Source organism: Serinus canaria, chromosome 2, assembly GCF_022539315.1.
Source record: "Serinus canaria isolate serCan28SL12 chromosome 2, serCan2020, whole genome shotgun sequence".
Classification (NCBI taxonomy): domain Eukaryota; kingdom Metazoa; phylum Chordata; class Aves; order Passeriformes; family Fringillidae; genus Serinus; species Serinus canaria.
The window spans coordinates 108,403,611-108,429,976 of record NC_066315.1 but is presented as its reverse complement, the minus strand read 5'-3'; the positions used below and the strand labels follow the sequence as shown (position 1 = coordinate 108,429,976).

At 36.7% G+C, this 26,366-nt stretch overlaps 1 protein-coding gene across 4 annotated transcripts in view; it reads left to right on the top strand.

Moving 5' to 3' along the window:
• The window catches only part of TRAPPC8 (trafficking protein particle complex subunit 8), a 52,721-nt gene that overhangs the window by 7,331 nt on the left and 19,024 nt on the right, over positions 1 to 26,366 (top strand). For 2 of the 4 annotated variants that reach the window (XM_030229011.2, XM_018909729.3), the window contains exons 3-21: positions 1,115 to 1,198; positions 3,917 to 4,006; positions 5,348 to 5,522; positions 5,920 to 6,073; positions 7,206 to 7,287; positions 8,649 to 8,896; positions 10,431 to 10,546; positions 11,836 to 11,986; positions 13,295 to 13,395; positions 14,861 to 14,966; positions 16,497 to 16,628; positions 18,622 to 18,846; positions 19,874 to 19,982; positions 20,700 to 20,894; positions 21,083 to 21,213; positions 22,322 to 22,396; positions 23,091 to 23,217; positions 24,253 to 24,410; positions 25,200 to 25,642. In XM_030229011.2, coding sequence (XP_030084871.1) covers positions 1,115 to 1,198; positions 3,917 to 4,006; positions 5,348 to 5,522; positions 5,920 to 6,073; positions 7,206 to 7,287; positions 8,649 to 8,896; positions 10,431 to 10,546; positions 11,836 to 11,986; positions 13,295 to 13,395; positions 14,861 to 14,966; positions 16,497 to 16,628; positions 18,622 to 18,846; positions 19,874 to 19,982; positions 20,700 to 20,894; positions 21,083 to 21,213; positions 22,322 to 22,396; positions 23,091 to 23,217; positions 24,253 to 24,410; positions 25,200 to 25,642 — 2,902 coding nt within the window. The remainder of the gene's footprint in view (positions 1 to 1,114; positions 1,199 to 3,916; positions 4,007 to 5,347; positions 5,523 to 5,919; positions 6,074 to 7,205; positions 7,288 to 8,648; positions 8,897 to 10,430; positions 10,547 to 11,835; positions 11,987 to 13,294; positions 13,396 to 14,860; positions 14,967 to 16,496; positions 16,629 to 18,621; positions 18,847 to 19,873; positions 19,983 to 20,699; positions 20,895 to 21,082; positions 21,214 to 22,321; positions 22,397 to 23,090; positions 23,218 to 24,252; positions 24,411 to 25,199; positions 25,643 to 26,366) is intronic. The other 2 variants (XM_030229024.2, XM_030229020.2) reach the window with 1 other exon arrangement.

Here is a 26,366-nt window from a genome sequence, read left to right as displayed (position 1 = left end):
ATTACAGTGTAAGAGAATATGAAGAAGTACCAAGTAGGGTTTCTTTATGCTTAGATTAATATGAGTATTTACTAAGACATTTAGGGTATTTTTTTCAACTTTCTTAGAGCATTTAATTCAAACCAAGGGATGCATTCATTTCTGACAGCAGAACATAATCATTTGGCATTGCAAATGGGAAACACTCTCATCAGTTCTTAAGTTGTTCTTTTTTGGGAGTGAATTAGTTTTCTAGGATAATGATATTAAAAGATACTTCCTTAATTTTAATGGTAATCAAGTGCAGTCTCTTTTGAAGAAAGATGAACACTGTTTAGAAAGCTGAGTTATGATGTTTCTGGCACTGGGGTCATAATCCTCCTCTTTTTCTGATAAAAGTTTTGGAACTGCTGTGTTGTATTGATTTAATTATTTGTAATCCTTCTTCCTTACAGTTTTGTTTAATATTCTTATAGTTCCATAAGCTAGTTCTGGGAGACTCATTTGGTTGCTGAAAAGTTGCTCGTGTTCAGCCATGCCTGCTTCTCCCATGTACTGGTGCATGTAGGAAGTGAAGAAAAATGATCCCATTAAAGAACTAAATTATTTGAGAGAAGGATAGACTTTTTTCTACTAGATCAGTTCCCTGGCTATGTTTGTTCAGGGCTGCATGATATAAAAGCTGCCATGAGGCACTGGAGGAATATGTTTGACATGAAAGAGAATTTTGGGTCAACCACTTTAAGCAGCTAATGTATTCAGATACTTTTAGCTAGTACTATAGGCTTGGAAATCTCACAAGTTAGTGCCTTAGAGTATCTTCCATCTAGTAAAATAGAAATAAAGAGTAGATACAACTTAAATCTTTGCTACTTGATAGAATTTCCATTTTTGTTCAAGCCTAGAATGGGGCTGAACTAGAAATTAATATTGATTTCCATTAAAGTACACTGTCAAATGTTGAGAAGCTTGAAATATTAATGATTAGGGTTAGCTGGAGTCAAATATTCTCAATGCCCCTCATGGGCCTGCATGGTGTAGATTTTTTCTACTTCACGCTACCAGAGTGTAAAAGCCGAGAGTGTGTTTGCATCTGACCCTTTTTAGTGTAATAATACCATGTTTTTTCTATCAGATCGCTCAGTTAAAGCTAGTGTTCCTTGGTACAGTAATTGGAAAGAGACACTGATGGAACTGAACAATTCCACGTTTTATTCAGGTATTTTTTTGTGGTTGGTGCTGATTTGCCAAATTGCCCTTTACTCCTTTTCCATGTGCCCCATCCACCTTTCCTTACCATCTGCTACAACTGTTCAGCACTTTTCCAGACGTAGATGTGTGTTCCTCCATTTTTTCCCCCTAACTGAAAAATCGTTGGTGGTGGTTGTTTTAATTTTTCTTTTAATCACATTTCTACTCTTGTTAATCAAAATCATTTGGTCTTTCCATATAATCAATAAGGGTGGCGGTGGTAAATTACCTGATGCTGTTAAAAACACTGGATTGTTGGATCCTCTGGAACTGTAAACTGTCACTGTGCTGTATTTCAAATGTACTTTCTGCTTTTCTGGGGAATGTCTTTCTCAGGGGATAGTGACACTTTTTAAGTTGAAGCTCAACTGCTGACTGTATTAGAGCACATATGTCTCTGTTATATTGACATTCTTTCTGGAATATGATCCTTAAAATAGAAAAAGCTTTGTAATACATTTTTATGTAGTTAATGAGACTTATTGCTACCAAACCACATTGGTTATTGACCTCTCAAGGCTCTGCATTGTGATCTGTAAGAGCCAGGTTTTGATGTTTTTCATTTTTGTATCTTAATATAGTTTATGCCTTTGGTTAATAATAGCTATCCTTTCAGTAGTATCTGTTCAGATCCTGCTAAATGCCTAAAGGGTACAAAACTTCACTAAGTAGACTTTCCATTCTTAAGCTGTTATGTAGAAATACTATTTTTTTTTTCTTAGTAAGTTCTGAACATGTTAACAAGTTTGCCAAAACTTCAGTTCTTTCCAGCATACTGGAAAAATGCAGGGTGTATGGATCTGGGTACCTGAATGGCAGTGCTGGTCTACACTGCTGTAACGTGTTATGAGGTGTTAGAGCTGGGAAATTTTTTTCAAATACTGCTTTTGTTTTAAGTATGGTGCGTGTTTATCAAGTATCTAGGATAAGTGATTACAGCCCTGTGAAATGCTCAACTGAATCCGGTTGATGTTGCTGTGTAGAGGGAATTCAGTTCCTTTGAGGCTGCTTCCAAGGTTTTTAAATAGGCCTAATGGAAAAAGAGGGCAGGGGAAGCAATCTACAAAACAAAGTAGTACTTTCCTGTTTGTAACTGTCAGATTTTAAAAAACACGTGATTTTTTTATTTTGGTGTGATTCAGCTGTAAAGCAGAAGTGAAATTTTTTTTGCCTTAGGTTGTTTAACAGTGTTTACTTTGAATCAGAGTTACTGCATGGCTTGTGAAAAATGCGTCTGAGTCACTTTCTTAAGGCTTACTTTTAATAATAACAAGCTGTGTTTTCCTTAATTTAAATAGTTGGCATGTTTGCATGTAGGACTCAGTAAAGCCAAGAGCTTTTTATATCCTAGATGAGTACTCAGAGAGCAGTTTCTGAAAAGGCTGTAACCAAAAGTTGGAAGTTTGTCTCCTATTAGGCTTTTTTTTTAATTGACATGTGCTGATTGCTAGACTGAATTCAAGTGTGGCTGTATCTGACTTCTATGAGACTGAAGCCAATCTAAGATGGCTTGACAGTGTAGGATTAAACAAAATACATTAAATGAGTGCCATACAAGATTATTCCAACATAAAAGTGAACCTGTTTCCAAAATTAGCTTAAGAAAGCTGTCGTTTGGCTTGGTTTTTATGAGGGGGTGCATGAGAGCTTTACAAAGCATTAGAAATTTTTATTTACCTTTATTTTATTTTTATTTACTAAAGTCTAGCAATGTGGGTTTTTAAGGGTCATATAAAGAAAATACCATCAGATTTTCTTGACAATTTTTTTCTCTACTAGTTACTGTTTTCTAGTTTGCAGGTGAGATAACACTGGATTCCAGTTACTTCATTGTGAAATCAGGGTATTGAACGTGGATTGATTTTGCTCTGGAGTCTGTTTCCCACTCAAGGGAAAGGAGTTGGAGAATAAAGATATAATAGAACAGGCTTAAAAGAAGAAATAATAGTTCATTGTTTGACCTGTAGCTGGAGTGGAAATAAATGGACAATATTTGGTTCACATTTTTTTTGATGTTCCAGACATCCTTGGTTTCCTTTGACTTGTTACTCTTAGGAAAATGAAATTCCTATTGTAAAAAGGCATTGAACATGGCAGGTTAAAATTATCAAGCATTAATGGCACAACTTGGATCTGAGGTTTTATCTTCTTGGATCTTTGCCAGCTGAACTGTTTGTTTTAGCAAGGCATGGGACTGCTGTCAATCCAAGTCAGCATTTGTAGAAAACAGGCAGCATAGGGTTTTGGTAATCCTTAGCTCCTCTACATACTCAAAAATGGATTTTGTTTCTTGGTCAATTCTTACATCCATAACCCAGAAATTCAGTGACTGTTAGAAGAATTTATTTCTTTCTTTGCCAAGTGTTTGGATGTTTAAAGGGATGGCAAAGAGCTGTCCTTTTAACAAGGACTCAATACATGTGAGCCTGCAGTGGTGAGGAATGTGGTGCTTAAGGTGCTATTCAGTTTCACAGGATTTGATTCAAGTGTTACTGTTTCTCCTACTTGTGTTGCATCTAAAATACTTTCTCCTTGGACTGTTCCCCCTTCTTTCCCCTGCCATGCAAACCTTGTCAGAGTTTGCAGGCTTCACTTTCAGGTGTAGTCTTTCATACTTCCTTTTCATTAATGGGTAAACAAATTTCACTGAATAGTCTAATTAGTCCTGTTTTATTGTGTATTTCAGCTACTACTCCTTGGTTTGAGTCTTACAGAGAATGCTTTCTTCAGTCCATGCCTGCATCTGATCATGAATTCTTAAACCACTATGTTGCATGTATCCTTTGAATATTATAGACTGCTCCAGGGAAGACTGTTACAGAATGTAATGCAGGAGACACTGAACACTTTGCAGTAACTCTTTCACAATTATGATTTGAAGCCTATATATTTTTCCACTATGTTTGACTACACAGACTGATTTCATAAGGGCGTCAGGGTTTTCTTTGTGACTGTTTGGCCTGGGTTTTTTTGTAGTGTTCTTATTGGGTTTTTTACGCCTTCTCCACACACTCTTTTTGTGTCAAAGTGAGCTCAAAGACAACACCTGTAAATGAAACTCCATCATCCTCAGACACTTTCTGCTGTAGCTCTTTAAGTATCTCTTGGATGTCCCTTATCTACAACAGAGGAATGTGTTTGGGATGCATCTGCTGCTTTTTAATAGCTTTTTGTAAGCAGATGGAATGGTGGAGGTTGGGGAGATAATGTTTTGGAAATTTGGTGAACTTTGAGCTATGCTGGATAAAAAGAAGTCTGGAAAGACTGGAATGATACCCGAATGCTTTCACTTTTTTTTTTTTTTTTTTTTTTTTAACCAAAACTTGGGCCCAATTTGCTTGTCTACAGGGAAATTGAGAATAATCACTTTTTCATGATGTAGCTGGTGTTAAGCTTTACAGTAATTATGATACTGCAGGTTTTATGACACTCTGTTCCTAATTCTATACTGAACATTATAATTTCAGTATAGTGGAAAGGTATTATAATGGCCACACCTGTGCAGGATTAACTTTGCAAAATACTGATTCTGGCTTCTGAATTTCAATAACATTTAAATTAGAACTTTGCTTTCTGGCTTCTATGAAGTAATGTCTTTTTATTTGGTGAGTAGATGTAGCAGAGCAGGATATTCCTTATAAATGATTGTGTAGTTGCATTGAGGTAAAAATCTGAACATTTCTGCTTTATACCCAGGTGGTGTTGCTGTGTTTATAAATGCCGGTCATCACTGTTGTTCAGGTGATAACTTAAAGGCCCAACTCTCCTTGGAAGTTGAAAGCTAAAATACAGTGGGGATGAATTTCAGCTACATGTCTGCTCTGTGAACATCTGGTCTCTATCTAAAATCTTAAATTGGCTATCGTGTAGTAGCTTAAACTTAGATTCACCGTCAGAATTGGAGCAAACTCCTGTTGCATCTCATTTTACAGATATTACTTAACTGATTGTTATTTATTGAGAGTAAGGTCGAATTTTGATTGCACATACTTTTGTGGCAGCATGTTTTACATGCCTAAGTATTGTACTCATATGTTCTATTTTATACACTTCCTGTTTTATTCTATGATCAGTGGTGTCCTTGTGTTCTTTGGGTATATGTCCTTAATGAATTCAGGTATGCTGGTAGTTTCTTCTAGTGAACCTGACCCTGTGGAGCAGTTCCTGAAGCTGTCCCAAGAGCAACATCGGATTCAGCACAGTAGTGAATACTCATATCCCAAGTGGTTTATACCAAATACGCTCAAATATTATGTGCTACTGCATGATGTAAGCACAGGAGAAGAACAAAGGTGGGTCATCTGCCTTCAGTGAGCTTACAGATGAGCTCTTTGACTAAAATGTTTGTGTTGATAAATTCTGTTGAGACTAGACATGCAACAGGATCCATTAGTCAGCATGCTATTATCAAGACAGATATTTGAAAGTATTATTTTTAGATCTTCTTGTGTTCATGTAAAATGAAATTAATCAGTCCCAGCTTTTGAGGTAGGTGCATTCTTTGGTAGCTTTCTTAACTAATTCTCAAAGATTTTCAGTTTTACTGTTGCATTACTTTAAAATTGTTTTAAAAATAGGAGAGTGTTCCTTTTAAGCACTATGGATAATAGTCTAAAATAGTTTGTTGCTGTACATGCTCTAAAGTTAGTTTGATATCAAGACAGGATAAATGTTGTTTTACTGTTTCAGAGCTGACTCCATTTATGAAGAGATGAAGCAGAGATATGGAACTCAGGGTTGTTATTTGCTGAAAATAAATTCTCGGGTGTCTAACAGAGGAGCAGATGAACAGATACCAGATCCTTGGAGTCAGTACCTTCAGAAAAACACTATCCAGAACCAGGTATTACAGTATTCTAAAAACAGATTTTACTGTGCTTATGAAAGACCATTTTAGTTGCATTAAGTTTCACCTTAGTGTTATGTATGTGTTTCTACAGAATGAGTAGCAGTCCAGACACTTCTGACACAGCTGTGGCTTTTTGTGGGGGCATAAGATGACAGCTCCTCAGTAGGAGCTGTCCTCTATGCTACTTAAGTTGACAGTAAGGATCACTGAAATTCTGGACCGTCTGAGATAAACTGTCAGGAGCACAGAAATCGTAGACAATAAATAAGAAATAATAAGAGCTCTAAGAGGAAGTAATCTCAGAAGTGTCCTGTTCATAGTAACTTTCTACCTTCATTTTTATTTGTCTTCCTTAGTCTTAAATTTTTTTTCTTTTTGCTGGGTTTTCTGTACTTCACTAAGTAGTCTGGGTGTGTTGTTACATGGGAGTATGTGTGGTTTTTGTGATAACTTCTTGTGGGTCTAGTCTGGTCTGTCATCTGCTAAGATTGCAAGGGATAGTGTGTTTTGAGTTTGTCAGAAATATCTGTACTTTTGGCTTTAGAACCAAAAATACTCTTTTTTGAGTTTGCTTTTGACTGACTTGCAGTTAGAAGTCTTACGATTAAAAGGTTTCTGGAATCATATTTCTTTACCAAATGTAGCTGTCTGTTATAGGTAGCTGTTCTTGGCATCAGCTGCTACTGCAAAGTCAAAACATTCTATAAGCTAAGAGGACCAGTGAGTCCACCATAAACTAATCAGATATTTTTCTTTTTTTCTGTCCCATGTCAACTGTGCAATATAGATCTTTGTGTGTGTGAGCTTATTCAAGAACTGCTTTAGAGAATATATTTTTGCTGCTGTAGGCATTGCTGTGCAAGTGTTGGAGTTACTTTTGTTGACAGGGAAGCCAGTTAAGCAAGTTAGAAGGTGCTTGCTTCATTTGGTGAATATAACTTTCATCTTTAAAATAAGACAGTTTCTTAAAGCCTCAGAAACTACTTAGAGAAGTTAATACATATGAACAAAGATGCTGCTGTAATAATTCAGTCAACTTATTGGCGTTGACTACTACTGTTTAATGACTTCTGTATGTGGTAGGGTAGTCTTAAAGTTCTGACTTTTTCTTCCTTTTTTCCGGCAGGATTCCTATGAAGATTATACTGTTGTTTCAAACAAGAATACTGATCACTTGATATCAGATGGCATAGACAGCGAAATTAAAGGTATTTTTGTAACTTTATGAAAATCTTGATCTTATAGCATTTAGACAACTGTCTTTTGTCTTGGACAGTATTTAATTAGATGGTTTGTTAGGCAGCTCAGAGTAATGTTTTTTAAATGCTCCAAGTGTCCTCAAAGAAAAATGCTGTGGTACTGACTTACTGGACTGGTGACTTCTCTTTTAATGAGATGGTTAATGATTTATTGGGCTCATATTTTGTAAGTCTAAGCATATTGTCTGCAAACTCTGGTCATTAGTGAAAACAGCATAGAATTAAATTGTCAATTTTCATAATAATGAAAGTTTTGGTTTGTGTGCTTTGCTCTAACTTAGAAGCTGAGGGTTTGGAGTTTTTTTGTCCTTGGTTTTGATATTAAATCTGTAAATGTTAGGGAAGTGCTTAGTTTGTAAGTTGTGTGGAAGCCCTTGCTTTGGAAGTCAGTTTGTGGATGGGAGAGGATAGTAAATGAAACTGAGTACAAATTATTGCACCCTTAAAAACAATTAAGATAACTTTGTAGGATTCAGGTGAGAGGCATCACCAAATAGGGAAAAAGTGAGGTACCCTTCATTGCCTGGCCTGCCTCAGCCCAGATCCTTCATATCTCACCTGAAAGGCTTGTAGCAGACCCTACAGTTGCCATCTCTGAAGGCCTTGCACCCCAGATGTAGTCTGCGAACTACCAATTGAACTTTACAAACTCAGGATTAGATTTAATGAGTAATATCCATTGAGGATTTGCTTTCACAGCTCAGCTTTTCTTGGTGCCAGATAGAGCAAGCTGATTTTCTTATAAATAAGAGAACTGCTTAAGTCTTAGAGCAAAGCAGTGTCTCAGTCTTTGGAGGAAATTGTTTTAGATCGTGATTGCTTGGAACAACATGGAAAATTAGGTTTGTTTTGTTGGTTTTTTTTTTTTTTAACCTTAAAACATAAGCAGAAAAAAAGAGAATGAACCCAATGAAGCCATTGTAGTAATTGCTGCAATCCCAACTTTGATGAATGCTTTATTTTGATTTTAATGTTTCCATAGTTTTCCTTCAAAGTTGTTAATACTACTCAGCATACGGGAAGATTTTTTTGCACTGTAGTTGAGAACCAAAACCATACATATTTAGTCATGTTGAAATTCTTGAGATTGCCTGAACTTTCTGAGAATTGCAGGAATGATGCAATACTCAGTGCTCAGCTGCTGCCTGCTTAGCATTGATCTGTAGTGCAGAACAGCTGGTGAATTGCTTTGCTTTCCAGAGTTCTGAGTAAGGGAAGCTTGGAATTAGGTTAGTAAAAATGACCTTTAAAACCCAAAATATTTAAGTAGCTTTATACTTACTGGAGCTTTTATTTCAATCTTTCAACAGACAGCTTGTCAAATAACTTTAAGACTCACCCCCTTCAACTGGATCATCCCAGTGGCAGTTTGGATAGCACTGATTACATGAAGGCTTCTACATCACTTCAAGACTCAAAGAAGTCAAATTCTGGGACACCTCATGGTGCTTGTTTAACTCTCACAGATCACGATCGAATTAGGCAGTTCATACAGGAATTCACATTTCGGGGACTTTTGCCACACATAGAGAAAACAATTCGACAGCTCAATGATCAGGTCAGTCTACCCTTAAAAACACTTTGTGCTATTATAAGGAAAAATGGTTAGGGTATAAGTCCAGTTACCCAGAAATCTGTTTTGACAGTATTACTTCCTTCTTCATCTAAGGATTCAACAGTCTTCCTGAAAACTGGTAGTAGATTTAAGCGAAATAACTGAAGTTTTCTCATTATTACTTAATTTGTCTTTTAAAAAAACAAGAACTAATTTGTATCAACAGCTCCAGTGTGAGGTGATTTCTTGGTGAAAACCTGCGTGACTTGTTTCCAGGGAAATCTGTTGTATCTTAATATTCTATGCTTTTGGATGAATCTGGCATGGGGAACAAAATAGACTTGGTGTTTCAACATCAGAATACACAACTAAATTTAAGAAATTTATTTAAACAATAGTCATCTGCAAAAAAAGCTGTCCCCCTCAGTTGCTGCTTGACACGGAGGAAATGCAGGGACACCGTGAATTGTGTAATTCTGTTGATTTCAGCAGTTTTTGCAGCTGAATATGCTTCTCTCAAACTAGCAGTTTTGGAAGTGGGATTAATATCATGTCCATGGTCAGTCAAGGTCATGCATTGAAGTAATTTGCATGATGGTGAAGTCCTTTATTTTACAAGCGTTTCACTCTTACATGGGCTTAAGCAGCTGAAGAGATGTATTGACTTACGTTAGTACAATCAAATTACTGTATTTACATTAAATTTTGGACCCAAATATCAGTCTGTTGTCTGAGCTCTGATTTTATTTTGATTGGATTGTCTAGTTTTAAGTATGAAGGGTCATGTCCTGTTAGGAATGCTCACTCCCTGAATTGACTTTTGGGAGTTGGTACATGCTGACCATGTTTACATTTAGTAAGTTTTATGGAGAAGCATTAAAAAGAAGTGGTTACATAATGCGTAGCAAACAGGAATGCAGTGATATATTCCTAGTCCTCATAAGAGAAGAGAGATGTTCTGCTTTTTAAAATTTAAAGAGTGATTATCGATTGCCTTATAGGACAGGAGTGGTAATTCCCTGCAGAAGTTTCCTTCTGAGTGGAAATTATCTAAGAATGAAGTTGTGTAGTGTTGCTTGCCTCATACTTTTGACACGTGAGATTGATGTTCGTGGTGTGATAATGCTTTATGTGGATGAGAGAGAAGGTTCTTTCTTGTAGTATGCACTTAGTCTAGATTTTAGGTTGGACTACTACCCAAAATTAGATATTCTAATTATTTAGAATTTAGTTTTCAAGCAGATGTAGCAAATGTTCAAGTTCTTAAGATGTCAGTTTTACAGAAAGAATGAAAAAACCTCAACTGTCTGAGATAAACATATGAACTATGAATATATAAAAATAAATATAAGGACTTCTGTCTCAATGTCAGATTAATTCTAAGAAAGAGTGTTCTTAGTCATTTTTACTTCTTTTATTTATTTCTGTTTAATGGAAGAAAAATCAATTTACAAAGCCATAATGAAGCTTGGCTTTTTATATTAGTTTAACTTACCTCTCTTGCAATATAGTGCTCTAATTCAATGTCTTCCCCCAGTTAATATCCAGGAAAGGCTTGAGCCGATCACTGTTCTCTGCTACTAAAAAATGGTTTAGTGGCAGCAAGGTTCCAGAGAAAAGTATAAATGAGCTCAAGAATACTTCTGGTTTGCTGTAAGTAATCTCAATCTTTATTTTTAGTTCTAAACTGCCTTTAGTTCTAAACTCCCTCCCACCCCTAAAATGTAGCCTTTTTAGGGGTGGGAGGGAAAGCATGTGTTGGTTTGATGGTGTTCTGCAAAGTGAACTAAACCAGCAATGTTGTGAATTAATTCAGTTAGAAAATCATGAAAAGTATTCTGCCTAAATATGTACAATAAAGGAGCAGCAGAACTTAAAGAAGAAGGGGATAAAATAGACTGTTTGCAGAGTCATCTGCCTGCTCTATTTACAAGGAAGCTTTCTAAGTTAATAGGAACACATGATTTTAAGAGTAATAGTCATAAAAAGAAGCTGTGGTTTGTCATGAGGGATTTTTTTAAGCATTTGTACAAGCTTTTCCACCTGTCATTACAGCCAAACCCCATGTATAGGTGTTTTTGCTTATGCAAAACTATGCAGTTTGTTCCAACCGAGTATTGAATGTATTGCTTTTACAATGTGTTCAAGAGCTAAACTAAAGGGAATTTCCTACTTAGTGCACCTTTGTCTTAGTATACACTAAAACCAGGTTATAAGTGTTACCAAGATACTAATTCTGTATTATTTGGTAAATCCCTCTGTGAATTAGGATGTATAATCTTGAAAAACACTCTCCAACTGTCTTTACCACAGAAATCTAAATAATTTTTGTCATTGTCTAGTCAAGGTTAATGTCCTACGCACATACAGCTTCAAATGTCTGTGTTGCGTGTCTTTGGATTCGTAATCAAAATGTTGCTAATTCCAGCCTTCTGTTTTGAACTTTTAAGTGTAGTTCACTTCTACAGCATTTGACATGCAAGTGTTTGTGAAAATGTGTTTGATTATCACTGAAGTAAATCATATATATTGGATTAACCAAAAATTAGATTGATGCTTGCAGAGGGCAGGAACTTGCAGTGTTTTGGCATAAAGCATAGTTTTTAGTGGACTTACTTCAAGAGGAATGTGGAGAAATAACAACTTGAAGCCAAGTGAACAGTCAAAGTCTTATTTTTTTTTCCTTCTCATACAGTTCTTATTAGCTCTAATGGTTAATCTGACTGAGCAGTTTCAGTGGTATTTATGAGCTCCATTCAATATTTCTTGGCTAAGAGGAGTGTGTGCTTTCAATGTTACTGGAACAGTGAATCTTGCTAGTCAGAAAGTAGGATGTGAAACCAAGTTATGTGTGGCATCAAGGAAGCAGATTCACTTTTTTTGGCTGTTTTGGGGCAAGGCTGAGAGAGGATGACTTTGAATTTAAATATTTGTGTTTATAGGTATCCACCAGAAGCGCCAGAGCTTCAAATCCGAAAGATGGCAGACTTGTGCTTTTTGGTGCAACACTATGAACTTGCATATAGCTGTTATCATACAGCAAAGAAGGACTTCTTAAATGATCAGGCAATGCTTTATGCAGCTGGAGCACTGGTTGGTACTTCACATAACATGAACATTCTGTGAACTTTTTCTAATAATCTCTAATATTTGTCTGAAGGTAAAAAAATGCAGTCTCTCTCCTCCACCTCCAGATTTGTAAGGGTCTCCCCAAATCTGCTGCCTATCTTTAGGAAACCCTAAGGTGTTGTAAAATCTGTTTTCTGCTATTATATGAAGGGAATAAAGGTTTGAATAAAAACTGGAGAGTTAATTCTTAAAATGTGGGAAGGAGAAAACCTAGAATGCAACCTCCAGAAAAATTGATCCTTAAACTGATACCTCAAAGCCAGATGTAAAATAGCTTTATAGTATCTCTTTTAGACTTAGGCAAAATAGTTATTTGCCAGAAATTCAAGACTCTGTCACTATAAATATGGTATTGTACGTGTTTTCGGGGGGCTTAAAACTTGAAGGCTGTACTTTGAGTATGTCACTACTGAATTTCACTCTAAACACATACTCATTCATAATTTCCTCCTAAGAATGAAGGTGTTTATGATGAAAGTAATTTTCAACAAGATAAATGGGAGTACTGGGGGAAAATGAGTAATTTTATAAATTTTTAGAAGATACACATTGTAAACTTTAGTCTGGTTAACTTGCTAAAATTTGAAACTTTGCTTCATAGAGGTATGGAAGCATTGTTGTATACCTTTGCATCTTGATTAAAACTTTTACTTAAATGTCAATTTTTACAGTTCAGAAAGTTGCTCTGCATTTAGATAATCTGAATAAGCAGAATAATATTAGGAAATCTTAATTTCCAAATGGATGGAAGAAGTCTTAATGACAAATTTGTTGCAATTTATTAGTCTTAATGTTTACTTTCTGCAGAAAATCTTTGCTACAATATTTTCAATACATGAGAAAATAAGTAAAATTTCAGACTCCATGTTTACTAGAGTTTCCTTGGAAGCTGATAATGTAATTTAATTTAAGCAAAACTCAAAAGACAGGCCTCATCTTAAAATACATGGTAGTGCTACTTTGCAGGAATAATCTTCCTGATAATAGGAAGTTCTTTTGGATTTTTAAAACTGCACTGAATCAATGCTTCTGCACAATGTTGGGGGTACTGTCAACTGCAAACACTTATCTGTGTAATTCTCTGGCTAATTATAAGCAGAGCCATAAATAGACTGTTGTGTTACAGTTACAGTGTATTGGATACTTTTATATGCCAGTAACTGATTAGATGAACATCTTGAATGCAATAGCTATTGAAGCATGTTCCTCAGTATTTTGAGGTTTATGATTTGTTGAAAAACCTACATTGACTCTACGGAATTTCTCTTGTAGGAAATGGCAGCAGTATCAGCTTTTCTTCAGCCTGGAGCTCCTAGGCCATATCCTGCTCATTACATGGAGACAGCAATTCAGACCTATCGAGATATCTGCAAGTATGTTGTTCACTTTTGTAATGCTCTTTGTATGGTGAAAGTTGAAAGATCTGGTGGCTTAACTTTCTTGCCCTGCACAGTAATAGTGCTAGATGATCACAGAGTGATAGTAACATTTTAAGGAGTAAGATAAACAAACATATCTAGGATAGCATGAAAGGAGATCTGGGCTCATCTTAACAAAGTGCTTATTGAACTTGTGTATTGAATTCACATGGTGGATTTTTAGGTAGTGGGGTGGCTGCAAGCAAGGTTTCTGTGTGAAGACAGCAGGAGCTCCCTGTGGCAGAATCAGTTTTCACTCATCTCCAAGATGAAGCTGTTGCTGCCCAAGCTGGCAGTGCTGCTGTTACCTCTGTGATAACACATTTAAGAAAGGGTAAAAATAGCTGTACAGCAGCTGTGAGAAAGGAGTGAGAAAATGAGAGAAACAGCCCTGCTGATACCAAGGTCAGGAGAAGGCAGGACTTCCCTGCAGCCTGGTATGAGGACCATGCAGATTTTCCGTTGCAGCCCACGGAGGTGCATGGGCAAGGAGGTCTACCCTGTAGCCTGTCCCAATGCCAGAGCAGGTGGATGTACCTTGAAGGTGGCTGTAGTCTGTACAGAGCCTGTGCCACAGCAGGTGGTGTCAGGAGCTGTGACCAGTGGGGAAACCACACTGAAACAGTTCCTGAAGGACTGCTGGAGCAATTCTTGAAGAACTGCATCTGTGGGAGGGACCCCACACTGATACAGGGGAGGAGGATTTGGAGGAAGAAACAGCAGAGGAGAAATGCTATAAGTTAATGTTAAAAGACCACGGCTCCTTTTCCCTGTTCCCCTGCCTTGTTTGTGGGGAGGAGGAGGTAGAAGAAATTGGAGTGAACTTTAGCCTGGGAAGGAGGATTTGTCAGGAGAACGTGTTTTATTTCTGCTTTTATTTATCACTGTGCTATTCCGGTATTAATTGCCAATAAATTAATTTAATCTTCCTCAAAACAAGTCTGTTTTACCCATGACTAAACGGTGAGTGGTCTCATTGTCCCTTTCTCGGCACATGAGGTTTTTAGTCTTTTGATCTCCTTCCCCTATGTTGCTGAGCAGGGAGTGTGACAGAGCAGCTTGGTGGGCACCTGGTACATGAGTAGAACTTGCCAGTACAACCTGCTTCTAGCTGTTGGACTTCTTGTTTATCAGATCATTTTATTTGGTACTCTTACAAATACAATACCATTCTAAAAAATGCTCTCCAGCTTTGACTTTCATAAAGCTTCTGTTATAGTAGGATTGGACACTTAATGTATCAATCTGTATGTGGTTGTTTTGTGGGGAGTGAACTTTGATATATTTTGCTTTAAGAAGAATAAGCAACAGAACCTCAGTCTGATGCCATCTGTAGAAAATTAGTAAGATTTGAGAGAAAAAGTTCTCTGAGGTTTATTTTGATTAAATATTTATTAATATATGCATGTTTTTACTTTAGGAACATGGTTCTGGCTGAACGCTGTGTACTGCTTAGTGCTGAAATCTTAAAAAGTCAAAGCAAATATTCAGAGGCAGCTGCTCTTCTGATTCGTTTGACCAGTGAGGTAAAACTTAGTAGCTTTTTCTGTTTCTGCCCTCTCACTATTTGTTTTCTTACCCAAACACTTCTAGGTTACCTTCTGATTCTTGTGCTACAGTATTTTCTAGCCAAAAGTAGCAAATGAACAGGTATAGAGCATGAAGTGAAGAAAACAGTGTACACTGTAAGTGAAGGAACTAGTACAGTTACTTTTTTTCTAGTCAAATGACTTGCTTGACTTCCTTAACCATGCTAAATATGTTGTCTTTGGCTTTGTAACTAATTTTCTTTGACATCTGCATAGCTCTTGGATGTTGTAGCTTACCAACTCATGTGTTAAAAGTATTAGCATGGCTTGCTAGAGCCATAATGGACGCTGTCCCATGTATAATCAGAAGTTCTCTATAGTTTAAGCAACTAAGAGATTACTGTAGCTCAGCTGGTATGAATCATTAGAACCTTGCTGTGTAAGTGAAACCCTACACTTCTGTGATATTAATTGGTGGAAATTAAGCATGGATTAGCTTCTAACCCAGGAATTGTATTGCTTTAAAAGGAGTGAAGAAAAATGTATTTCCGGTAATAGTGTAGCATCTCCTTTAAAGCTTGGCGGAAAGTTTAACTGGTAGTTTAGATTTCACGGCCAGCTGCGCCAAATGTGATGCTTCTGAGACCTTCCTTGGACTGCTTAAGCACTGAATAAATCTGTTTAGTTCTGTAATTTTCTTTCTCAAGTGTCTCCACAGCTTCATTCTTTATTTCAACTTAAGCTTGCTACCAGTGTTTACAAGAACAGACTAAGATATTTAAGCAAGGAATTTAAATCCTATTAGCTCTGCACAGTCATTTTGCATCTTAAAATTGCGCGTAGTGTGCCTGTGGAGCATTTTGGTAGTTGCAGGGAAAATCTTCACAGGATGCTATATTGGTGTCCCAGAGTATATTTGTAGGCAAGATACGTGAGCATCACTGATAGTGTGGAGTTCAGCTGTGGTAAAATCAAGTAGATTCAGTTCCAATTGGTTAATGTAATATAGCTGTGTCTTGGCAGAAGAGAAGGATATAATAGTAAGAAATTATACATTAAGAAAGCAATAGGTTTGAAAGGTTCATGTGATAAAAATTCACCAAGTTTCATCGCTCCCTGTATTGTTCAGTCATCCTGGTAGAAGTCTTGTTTTTTGGTTATAGCCTTAATATCTACGAGGGGAGGGGAAAAGATGGGAAAATGTTTCAGAGATAATGGTAATTGTTTGAAACTGTAGCCTGAGTAACTGAAAAAGCAGAAAATACTTATTTTGTTACTCATACTGAAACAGGTTCATATATGCTTCACTAGAACAAATAAGAATATGATGGCATTGAACACTATTGTAAAATACTTTTAGTCTTATTTTATATGCTTGCATATGTATAGAATGTTTGCATATAAAAGAATCTTCAGCTTCACAGAACTCTTACAACTTAGTATCCCTCTTAGCATTAAAACAAGGCCACTGTTACCTGTATGGTTTTATTCAACTCAGCCTAATTCTTCTTTTTTCCTTTTAAACAGGATTCAGATCTTCGCAGTGCACTCCTGTTGGAGCAGGCAGCCCATTGTTTTATAAACATGAAAAGTCCCATGGTTAGAAAGTTTGCATTTCATATGATATTGGCTGGCCACAGATTTAGTAAAGCAGGCCAGGTAAGTATTATCTTTCCACATGGAAAATATGCCTGGTATTAGACACTTCGTAAGTTTGTCATTAGTCTGGAAAAAGATGCTTGGCTTCTGACACTTCTCTGTTAGTCTGCAGTATTCTGTAATCTTCTGAAAATGATTTTTGGATTGATCACCCTAGCCTTTTACATCTGTTTTTGAAGGAATGTTGAAGATCGCTGACTTGAAACTTAAGTGATGTGTGTTTTCATTTCTGAGTCTCATTTTATACACAGTAATTTGCTTTTTTGGGCAAAGGAATATTTTTAGTCTTAAGATTGAATTGCGAGAGATGATTATTTGTTAAACTCAGCTTATTAGAATAATAGCAAAATTTAGATATTTCTTTTTCCTGGTGACTTGAATCCATGTTCTTTATTCGAGGTGCAGGTGCATGAACAGTTACTGCACAACAAACCAAAGCATCTCTGTGGCTGTTAGACTTAAGTGGCAGTTAAAGCAATACAGATCAGGTTGTTTTTACTCCCATTCACATTCCTTTGCAGGCAGCTCTAACAGTGGTAGATAAACTTTTTTGAATAAAACTTCTGTGCTTAGTTTCTGCATTAGTTGTGGGATACATTCTATAAAGATAGCTTGTGCTTGTTTCCTGCTTGGAGTTGTTATTGCAAGGCAATAATGCAGGAGAACCAAAGTGTCAAATTTCTCTTTTGAACAAACCCCTGTGGTCTTGGCTGGGGATTTTCTTCCACCCTACCCAATCTCAGTCTCACTGTCCTGGTAAGGACCAGAAAAAGTATTTTTGCATTGTTGGCTTCTGTGATGTGAGGAATAGTAGGAGTACTTCACCTCTCCTTGGTTTTCTTCATGCAATAGTTATCCTGTCTGTAGTTATGACAGAACAGTAATGACAGGAAGCTATTGATCAGTTTTTCATATTTTCATTCTTTTATGTCCTGTTCCTTTATCTGGAAAAGTGAATGCATTTTGTAAAGTTTTGACTTTGTGTAATGGCCCTTTGTTGTTTGTGTCTAATACAGGTAGGGATTCTGGTTTCCAAGAAGTACTTTTTCAGTGTTACAGGAAATCTAGCTGTTTTGTTTTGTTTTGCTTAGTTTTATTTTTTTATTATTTTTTTCTTAGAGGTACAAAAATATGAAATGGTACTCAAGAGAAATCAGCCAGGCTGTTTAGCTGCAGACCATAATACCATATTTTAAAATGTCACTAGTACGTGCTGATGTTAAGGATTTACTGCTTGTACTCTGCTGTCATCACTATACCACTGTGAATGTATATTAGATTTTTTTTCCTATTAGTGCTGTAAGTAAGGGAATCCTGTTGCCATTTTTTAGAAGCTGAGACTGAGCTGTACAGTGAATGTCTATACAGCTGTTCAATACCTAGACTTGGGATTGAGTGCCTGGGTCCTGAGGTGTGTGCAGGAAAGGAACTATGTAGCTGACTGGGATCAGTCCATCTATCTCCCAGTGGCTGATATGATGATTGGTAATTTTTCTTCTATGTAGGACTGTGTTTTGTTGGTTTTCTTGGCATGGATTTTTGTCCCAGATACGTATATTAAACAACAGTTGGCTGAAACTATCACACTGAAAGTTCAGTCTGGGTGGAATGAAATGTATTAAATGTAGCTTATGTCCTGAGGCTTGGCAGCAGAGCTCTGCAGACTTTAGCGGTCAGTCCTAAAGGAACTTCGAACACTCTTTTAAACAAAATCTTTTCTTATTTGCTTTTCTAACTTACTGCCTTTTACTATGGTCTTTGAAAATGTGAACTTAATCTGGAGGCCAGGCTCTGTACTGTAGGAACAAGCACTTCTGTGCTTCGATTAGTATTGACCAGATTCTATGAGGCAGAGTTCTGAAACATTACACTTCGCTTAGTGGCAGGGATGTGGTAAAAAATACTTTGCTGATTTACTGTTCAGTCTTCATAATGTTATAATTGCAGTCAGTGGATAACAGGATGATTTGGCAAATTACCTTTTTTCTTGCAGAAGAAACATGCCTTACGTTGCTACTGTCAAGCCATGCAGGTTTACAAAGGGAAGGGCTGGTCTCTTGCAGAAGACCACATTAACTTCACCATTGGTCGTCAGTCCTTTACGCTTCGTCAGCTGGACAACGCTGTGTCTGCCTTCAGGCATATTTTGATCAATGACAGTAAACAACCTCCAGCTCAACAAGGAGCTTTTTTAAGAGAATATCTTTATGTCTATAAGGTAAATGATTTCCTTGTCTCTGTTTCTTGAGTAATAAGTAATTTTATTGCCACCGATTTGCTATTAAAATCATTAAATGATTTTCTGTTTTATGTGCTTTGTTCCAGAGTTGTTTTTTTTTCTTTTAATCTAGTTGATGTGGTCCATTTTTTACTTCAGACTTAAAAAAATCCGCACATGCTGCATTTCATGTGTGTAGTACTTTCACAGACAGGTATAAGTATGGTTTATTATCACAGTAATGTATGTGTTTTTATTACAATAAAGTCTTCTTTTTGAGGGTCATAGCTGGATTGTAGCTCTGGTAAGTTTCATAGTTTTTTAGAGGAACTGGATCTGTTCTGTTTTGATCAATTTATAATGATTTTGAGGGCTTTTGATAATACATGTTTAATAAAGACAAGGTAACTCTGTCATCATCCATATAGTGAATTGCATTCTTTAATAAGGATAGAATTTGATGGATCAAGTGACTCATTGAGTTGAGTTTATGTTCAGGGGTGATTCTGGATTGCAGTATACCATATACATCATGGGATGTTTAGTGCTGATATTGCCACACACTATGCAGCCATGTAGCTACTGTCTTTTATAGCTTATGAACAGAATTTCTGTGGTGTTTAAATTATGGCAGACCTTACTCAAAGGCTGGTGGTTGAATCCACAGCTCAACTTGGTGAGAGTCTTGTTTAATGGTGGTGGGACAGTGAATGTAGGTTATCAAAATCTGAGTTAGAGAGTCAAGCCTTGCAACAAATAAAGCTCATAACAGCAATGCAACCACGGTAGTGATTAGATTTCAGGGTTAAAATAATTATTGTCCTTTTCCCATAAGGATTTCACAAACTTGAAACACCTATTATAGAAAAAAAAAACCCAAAAAACTACGTCAAACAGTTAATTGAAATTATTTATTCCATCTTAAAAGTATTCCCTGTTCAAACATTGAGTGTTTTTAACTTGGCTTCCTTATCATTCAACCATTGGTAATGTACATGACACTCTGTTTCTTGCTCCTTTGCTCCAGAATGCAACCCAGCTGTCACCTGATGGTCCCTTACCACAGCTTCCTTTACCGTATATTAACAGCTCAGCAACTCGTGTTTTCTTTGGCCACGATCGACGACCAGCAGAAGGTTAGAAAATATTAAGTAAACAGGAGTTGGTGCAGGAGTTGGTGCAATTTAAAATAAGTCTGTCATTATGTAAAACTAAAGTAACTGGGTAACTTAAAAATATTTCGAAAGAAAAGCTTGAGCTTAATATCTACTGGCTGGATGTTTTCAGACTTTGTTTGTAAATATGAAGTCTATGTATGTGGTTGTGCAGATTGTCACTGTTTTTCACTCATGGGAAGCTTCAATGTAAATCTGTAATGAACTTCATGTAAGGGATTATTATTACTGTAGCAAATACTGGACGCTAGTGGCGATGGTACAAATTAGCTTTACAGTTAAATTCCTCTAGGATGAAATATTTGAAACACTCTGATTCCTGAGTGTAAAGAAAGCTGAGTGGAAATTCTTATATAATCCAAGGCTGTACTGTGGCGTTGTAGTCAGTTATAAAGTAAAAATGATCTGTAGCCTGTGTATACTCTGTAGCATGCTAAAATATTGGAATGTTGTGGTATCCAAATTGAACTATATGCAAATTAATCTCAGTGTTGTCTTCCATGTGTGCATTTCAAAATGCCTTGCAATTCACTTTTAAAAATCAATTGTAGTATAAGAATTATAGTGACCTAGAACTTTAAATATTTTAAGAATAGTTACCAAACTGCCAGTGCTGCCCTCTGATGCAGCTGTTGAACATCGCTGTTCTCACCTTTAAGACCGCCTTTCTCTCTGCAGGTGAGAAGCAGGCAGCTACGCATGTAAGCCTGGATCAGGAGTATGACTCAGAATCATCCCAGCAGTGGAAGGAGCTCGAGGAGCAGGTTGTGTCTGTGATAAATAAAGGAACAATACCATCAAACTTTCAACCAACGCAGTTCTGTTTAAATCGCTACTCAGATAACTCCAAATTTCCGCTTGCTGTGGTAGAAGGTAAAGTTAAGATTTTTGCACCTCACAAATAAACTGGGTTAGATAAATTTGTATTGATATTTCCCGTCGTATTAGAGATTTGAGCCAACATTCGTGTGCAAGTTGTTTGTATGTGAATACTCTGAGATAGCCTTCAGCTTGTGATGGGGAAAGCCCGTTGTCATTATTTTCTTGCACTTTTTTGATAGAACCAATAACTGTAGAAGTGTCCTTCCGAAACCCTCTGAAAGTTCCGCTTCTTTTGACTGACCTTTCATTGCTGTGGAAGTTTCAACCTAAAGACTTCAGTGCAAAGCAGGATGGAGAAACAAAAGATCAGGTAAAGAAAGCTTCATCCTTTTCCAACCCAAACAGCTGCAGGTATGGAGTATATATTGAGTATTCAAAATTCTGTAATATGAAAATATTAAAGCATAAACATTAAGCATAAAGGTTTAAGTGTAAACTAAAAAAAAAAGGCAAGAAGAATAGTAGCTACTGAAATAATTTTTATATTATCAAGATTTTTCTAGATCTGTAGGGCACAAAGCAGCCACGTTAGCAAAATATTCTAATGTGTATTGTAAAGCTGAATGCAAAACAAAATACTTCCAAGATTTCACTATATATGTACCTCATCTATTTTGAGTCACACTAGCCTTGACTTGCAAATATGAGTGTCGGTAGGTAGATTATCAAATACTTTTTCTTATTTGAGCTACTGTACATAGTGAAATGTGTGTTCTGAAAAACTGTGCTCATATAACATAGAAACATCTTAGTATCTTTATTAGAAGAGAAATGAAAACTTATTGTATTAAAAATTAATACAATAAGTTAATTAGTTAGTTTTGAATACTTTAGATGAGCTGTTGTGCTACTGATTGACTTAATACTTCAACTAATGCTTCCAAAAGCTCTGGACTGTTGTCATATTCAGGTTTTAAAGGTTTTGATATATTCTAATACTGAATAGTTCAGTAAATTCCTAAATAATTCGTTTTCCTGGCCAAAACTTTGGGAACACAGTGATCTCTAAAGGTTCTGTAAGTATTTACCGGAGTTATAAACATGATTCTACACAGTTTAAGTCTCAAGGCTTACCATACACTTTCCCTTCTGTTCTGATCTGAACTGCTACTTTAATGGTGTGATAAATACTTCTGTGAATATCTGTGAAACAGACTGGGAATGGTTCCAATTCATAGTGCTAAATCTTAAATTTCTCTTAAAAAAATGTTTACTGAGCTCTCAAGCTGCTTTTTTAATTTGTAAAGGCTGAGAAGCTGAGCATGCAGCACTTGCTTTTCCAAACTGTTTGGAAATTTGTGTGATTTTTTTTTTTTTTTTTTCCCTTGAGCACTTTAGGAAGGGTATTGGAAATATTATTTATAGCACTTTCTCTGCCTAGGAGTAATAGTGTCTAAAGAGCTGTTTCTTCTTTTCAGGGTATGTGTGATGAAGATATGGTAGGAACTGAAGCAATAGCAGAATTTTTAATTAATAGTGAGGAGACAAAAGTGGTAAGTACTGTACTTTGTTTTAAAAAGTCTTTTCAGTGTTGAACTTTAGTGTGCATTTCAGACTTGTTATGATCTGAACTTAACATTAAACAGACAGAACACATGACTGAATCAGAAATTCCAGTACCTCATGTATCTTATCACTTTGTATAAAGGTGACAGGATCAGAGACAGTGGGCACAAGAGGCTCCTCCTGATCATCAGGAAATGTTTATAACTTCATTTATAACACTTACTTATTTTGTAAATGTGATGGTGCTTGAGCACTTGGCACAGGCAGCCCAGAGAGACTGTGGAGTATCCATCTTTGGAGATGTTCATGGCCCTTTGGATGTGGTCCTTGGCAGCTGGCTCTAGATGGCCCTGCTTGAGCAGGGAAGTTGGGCACGATGACCTCCAGAAGTCCATTCCAGCTTCAGCCATTCTGTGATTCTGCCCCTGTTAATTACAGTGAAGGTTAACTTTTAGGAATTTTTTTAATGTGGTGAGCGTTTCTCAGCTGTGAACTGGTTTGGTAAATTCTGTGTATATGAAATTTTCAATCTAGTAATGGATCTATATTTACTGTTGCAGTTATAGCTGACACAGCTATAAAGTAAATGTAGCCATGAGTGTGTTTAGCAATTGGACATTTAACTGTAATAATACTTCTTTCTAGTAGCAACAACAACAAAAATTTAACGTATCTCCACAGGCAAGACTAAAGCTCTTTCCCCATCAAACAGGGGAGCTACATATTCTGGGAGTCGTTTATAATCTTGGCAGTGTTCAAGGTGCTGTGTCATTAGATGGGATAGATCCTTCTGTTGGATTACAGACAGGTAAGTGTATTATTACCTTAAATTGTCTGTTTCTGGAAGGAGGAGACATGGGTTCTGCAGAGTAGAACTAAATTCTAGTGTCTAGTGTTTGACTACCATGAAACAAGGCCTTCCATCAGGTAGGGATGTAGAAATAAGAGAAACAACTGAAGTGGGAAAAGAACAAATTGGCTCTTGTAGGAATCCCACAAGGAAGGATCCATATTTCATTACTTCTTTTAAATCTGCAGAATTTTTGACACAGTAAAAAAATCAAAATTTAAATATTCCATCTAAGCCATGTTGAATCTATAACAACTTCCACTGACTCTCTTGCTGCTAATTTTTCTTCTGCATCTTTTTGCATTGTTAACTTTCAACTTTTTGTCTAAATGTTTCACTGAAATAGTTTTTATAGATTCCTAAATTTAAATTTGGCTGACAGCTGTTTTTTTAGCATCTTGAATTCTCTTTCCTTTACATTGCTGTATAAATTGACAATTAATTGCATGCTACCTGATCTGTTTTGTTGAATCATTCATCTGAAATTGTCTCTCACATGGTGAATTTAGTTGTTAGATGAAATGGAGGTTAAAACGTGTGCAAGTGTCTGAAAGAAATAGAAGCTTGTTTAGAGGGTGGAAACCTTTTGAATAAAAATCATTTGGAGATTGGTAGCTGTCTTTAAAGGAAATAATCCTCTAAGTGACTTTTCCAGCCTGGCAGAAATTGGGAAAGGAAATAAATGCCATCAGCTTCATGCATTATGTCAGCTGCTTCCCTTCCAGTTGTAGTCAAACTATTGAAGGGCAGAGAAAGTCCACAGTAATGGATAACAGACTCTTGGAACTTGAGCCAGCCATGTATTACGTGACTGTAAGCTCTGAATAGTTCTTTGTTGGTGATGCTGCTTAATCAATGAACACCTCACAGGCCAAATAACAAAAATTAACTTTTGAAATTTGATTGGGAGCTTTGGATCATTTCTTACAGACAAAGTCAGGAATTAACTTAAAAAACCCCTACTAAACAAAAGTTTAAAAAACTGTTTTTCAGGAAAGTTTGTTTCCAATGGGTTGTCTGTACGAGGAAGACAAGATTTAGAAATCCAAGGACCTCGACTTAATAACACAAAAGAGGAAAAAACATCAATTAAATATGGACCCGATCGACGTTTAGATCCCATTATTACAGAAGAAATGCCTTTGTTAGAGGTATGTAGCTACTTCCTTTTGGCAGTTTTGAGAAAATAGCTAAATGCAATTTATAAATATAATTCTAACAATGCCGGCTTGGCTTTTCTTAATGCCTAAATCTTCCCAGGTAATTTCTGATCTGTTAGTGACAAACTTGTATGGGTTTTTTTAAATTGAAACTTGAAGCTTAAAATTAGTATCCTTCTGAAATTGCTGTATTCCCTTTAGAATTTTGGTACTCAGATTTTAAGATAAATGAGGAACAGGCAAATAAGCTTTTTTCTGTTTGCTTGCCATTCGTCTAGAAAAGTTATTCCAGCTGCTTAATTAAAATACAGTGCTTTTCCTTTCTAGGGTTATTTAAATGGTCTGGGTAACTGGTTAATGGTAGGGGCCTATAGAGTAGAATGGATCAGCTAGAAGGGACTACAGTGATCATCCGGTCCAGCTGCCTGACCAAGTTACAGTATGTTAATGGCTTTGTCTAAATGCCTCTTGAACAGAGTGGTCGATGCTTGGGTCATCGGCCACCCCCCTGGAAAGCTATTCCACTCTTTGACCGCCCTCTCCATAGGGAAATGCATCTTAATGTCCAGTCTAAACATCCATCCCCTGGTGCAGCTTTGAGCCATTCCCACATGTCTGATCACTGGATTTTAGGATGAAGAGGTCTGCACCTCCCTCTTCACTTCCCCTCAGGAAGCTCTAGGCAGCAGTAGAGTTTGTGTTAACGGTTGTTTTCAGTTGGGGCGTTCCTAACTTGGCTCAGTGTTCAGGTTTTTATTTTCTCCTTTTCTTCCCATACAGGTGTTCTTTATAAATTTTCCTACAGGGCTTCTCTGTGGAGAAATCAGAAAAGCGTATGTAGAATTTATGAACGTGAGCAAGTGTCCTCTTACTGCACTGAAGGTTGTGTCCAAGCATCCAGAATTTTTCACTTTTGGTGGAAATACTGCTGTTTTAACACCACTAAGTCCTTCAGCCTCTGAGAACTGTAGTGCTTACAAGACTGTTGTGACAGATCCTACCTCTGTGCGAACAGCACTGCTGTCTTCAGCTTCTTCTGCAGACTTTGGGGTTGGCACGGGAGGTTCACCTGAAGTAATACAGGTCCCACTTCCTGATGCTGTTCTTCTTCCTGGGGCTTCAGTGCAGCTGCCAATGTGGTTACGGGGACCAGATGAAGAAGGTGTTCATGAAATTAACTTCTTGTTTTACTATGAAAGTATTAAAAAGCACTCAAAAATGTGGTAAGTTCTTCTAATCTACCTTCTCTCTCATAGTTATTAGCCACATTAGATTCTGTGATTGTAATGGTAAATGTAAATATTACAGAATTTTTCTCAGTTGCTGTGATGATGTGAAAATGGCCTGTTATCTGCTATTAATGCAATATTTTTTCTACTATATGCTCTGATTTCCATAGGAAATTGTGTAGCCTACACTGCTTTTATTGAAGTAGTAAATACTAAATTATTAAATTAATAGAAGGAGGGTTAATGGAATTCTGTTAAAACAACCTTTGTTTATATTTAGTTCCTCTGGAACCACATTCTTCTGAGGTGTTGGGTTAAAAATCGTAACCTAATTTGTTTCTTCATTTTATAAAACAAAATCTTGTCTGCCTTGAAGGAAAGATTTTATTGTTAGTTAAAATTTGGTTAGTAATTGTGTTGTGATGAAGGATATTCTCTTTCCAGGGGTTTTAAATACCAAGTTTGACTTCTTCACTGTTGTATAGCTCCTTCTTGGACCATTTTGAGAGAGTCCACAGTAAAGTTTGACACAACAAGCTAAAACAGCCCCAAGAAATTAATTTGCCACTTCCTGTGGGCAGGTTTTCAGAAAAGGGGGGTTCCATCATGTTTAACAATTACTTGAGAAGACATGTCATCAGGCCCTGCTTTCTCCTTTTCCCTGTTTTTGTTGCTGAGCATAACACCATATGGTATGGAATATGCTGTTGGTCAGTTG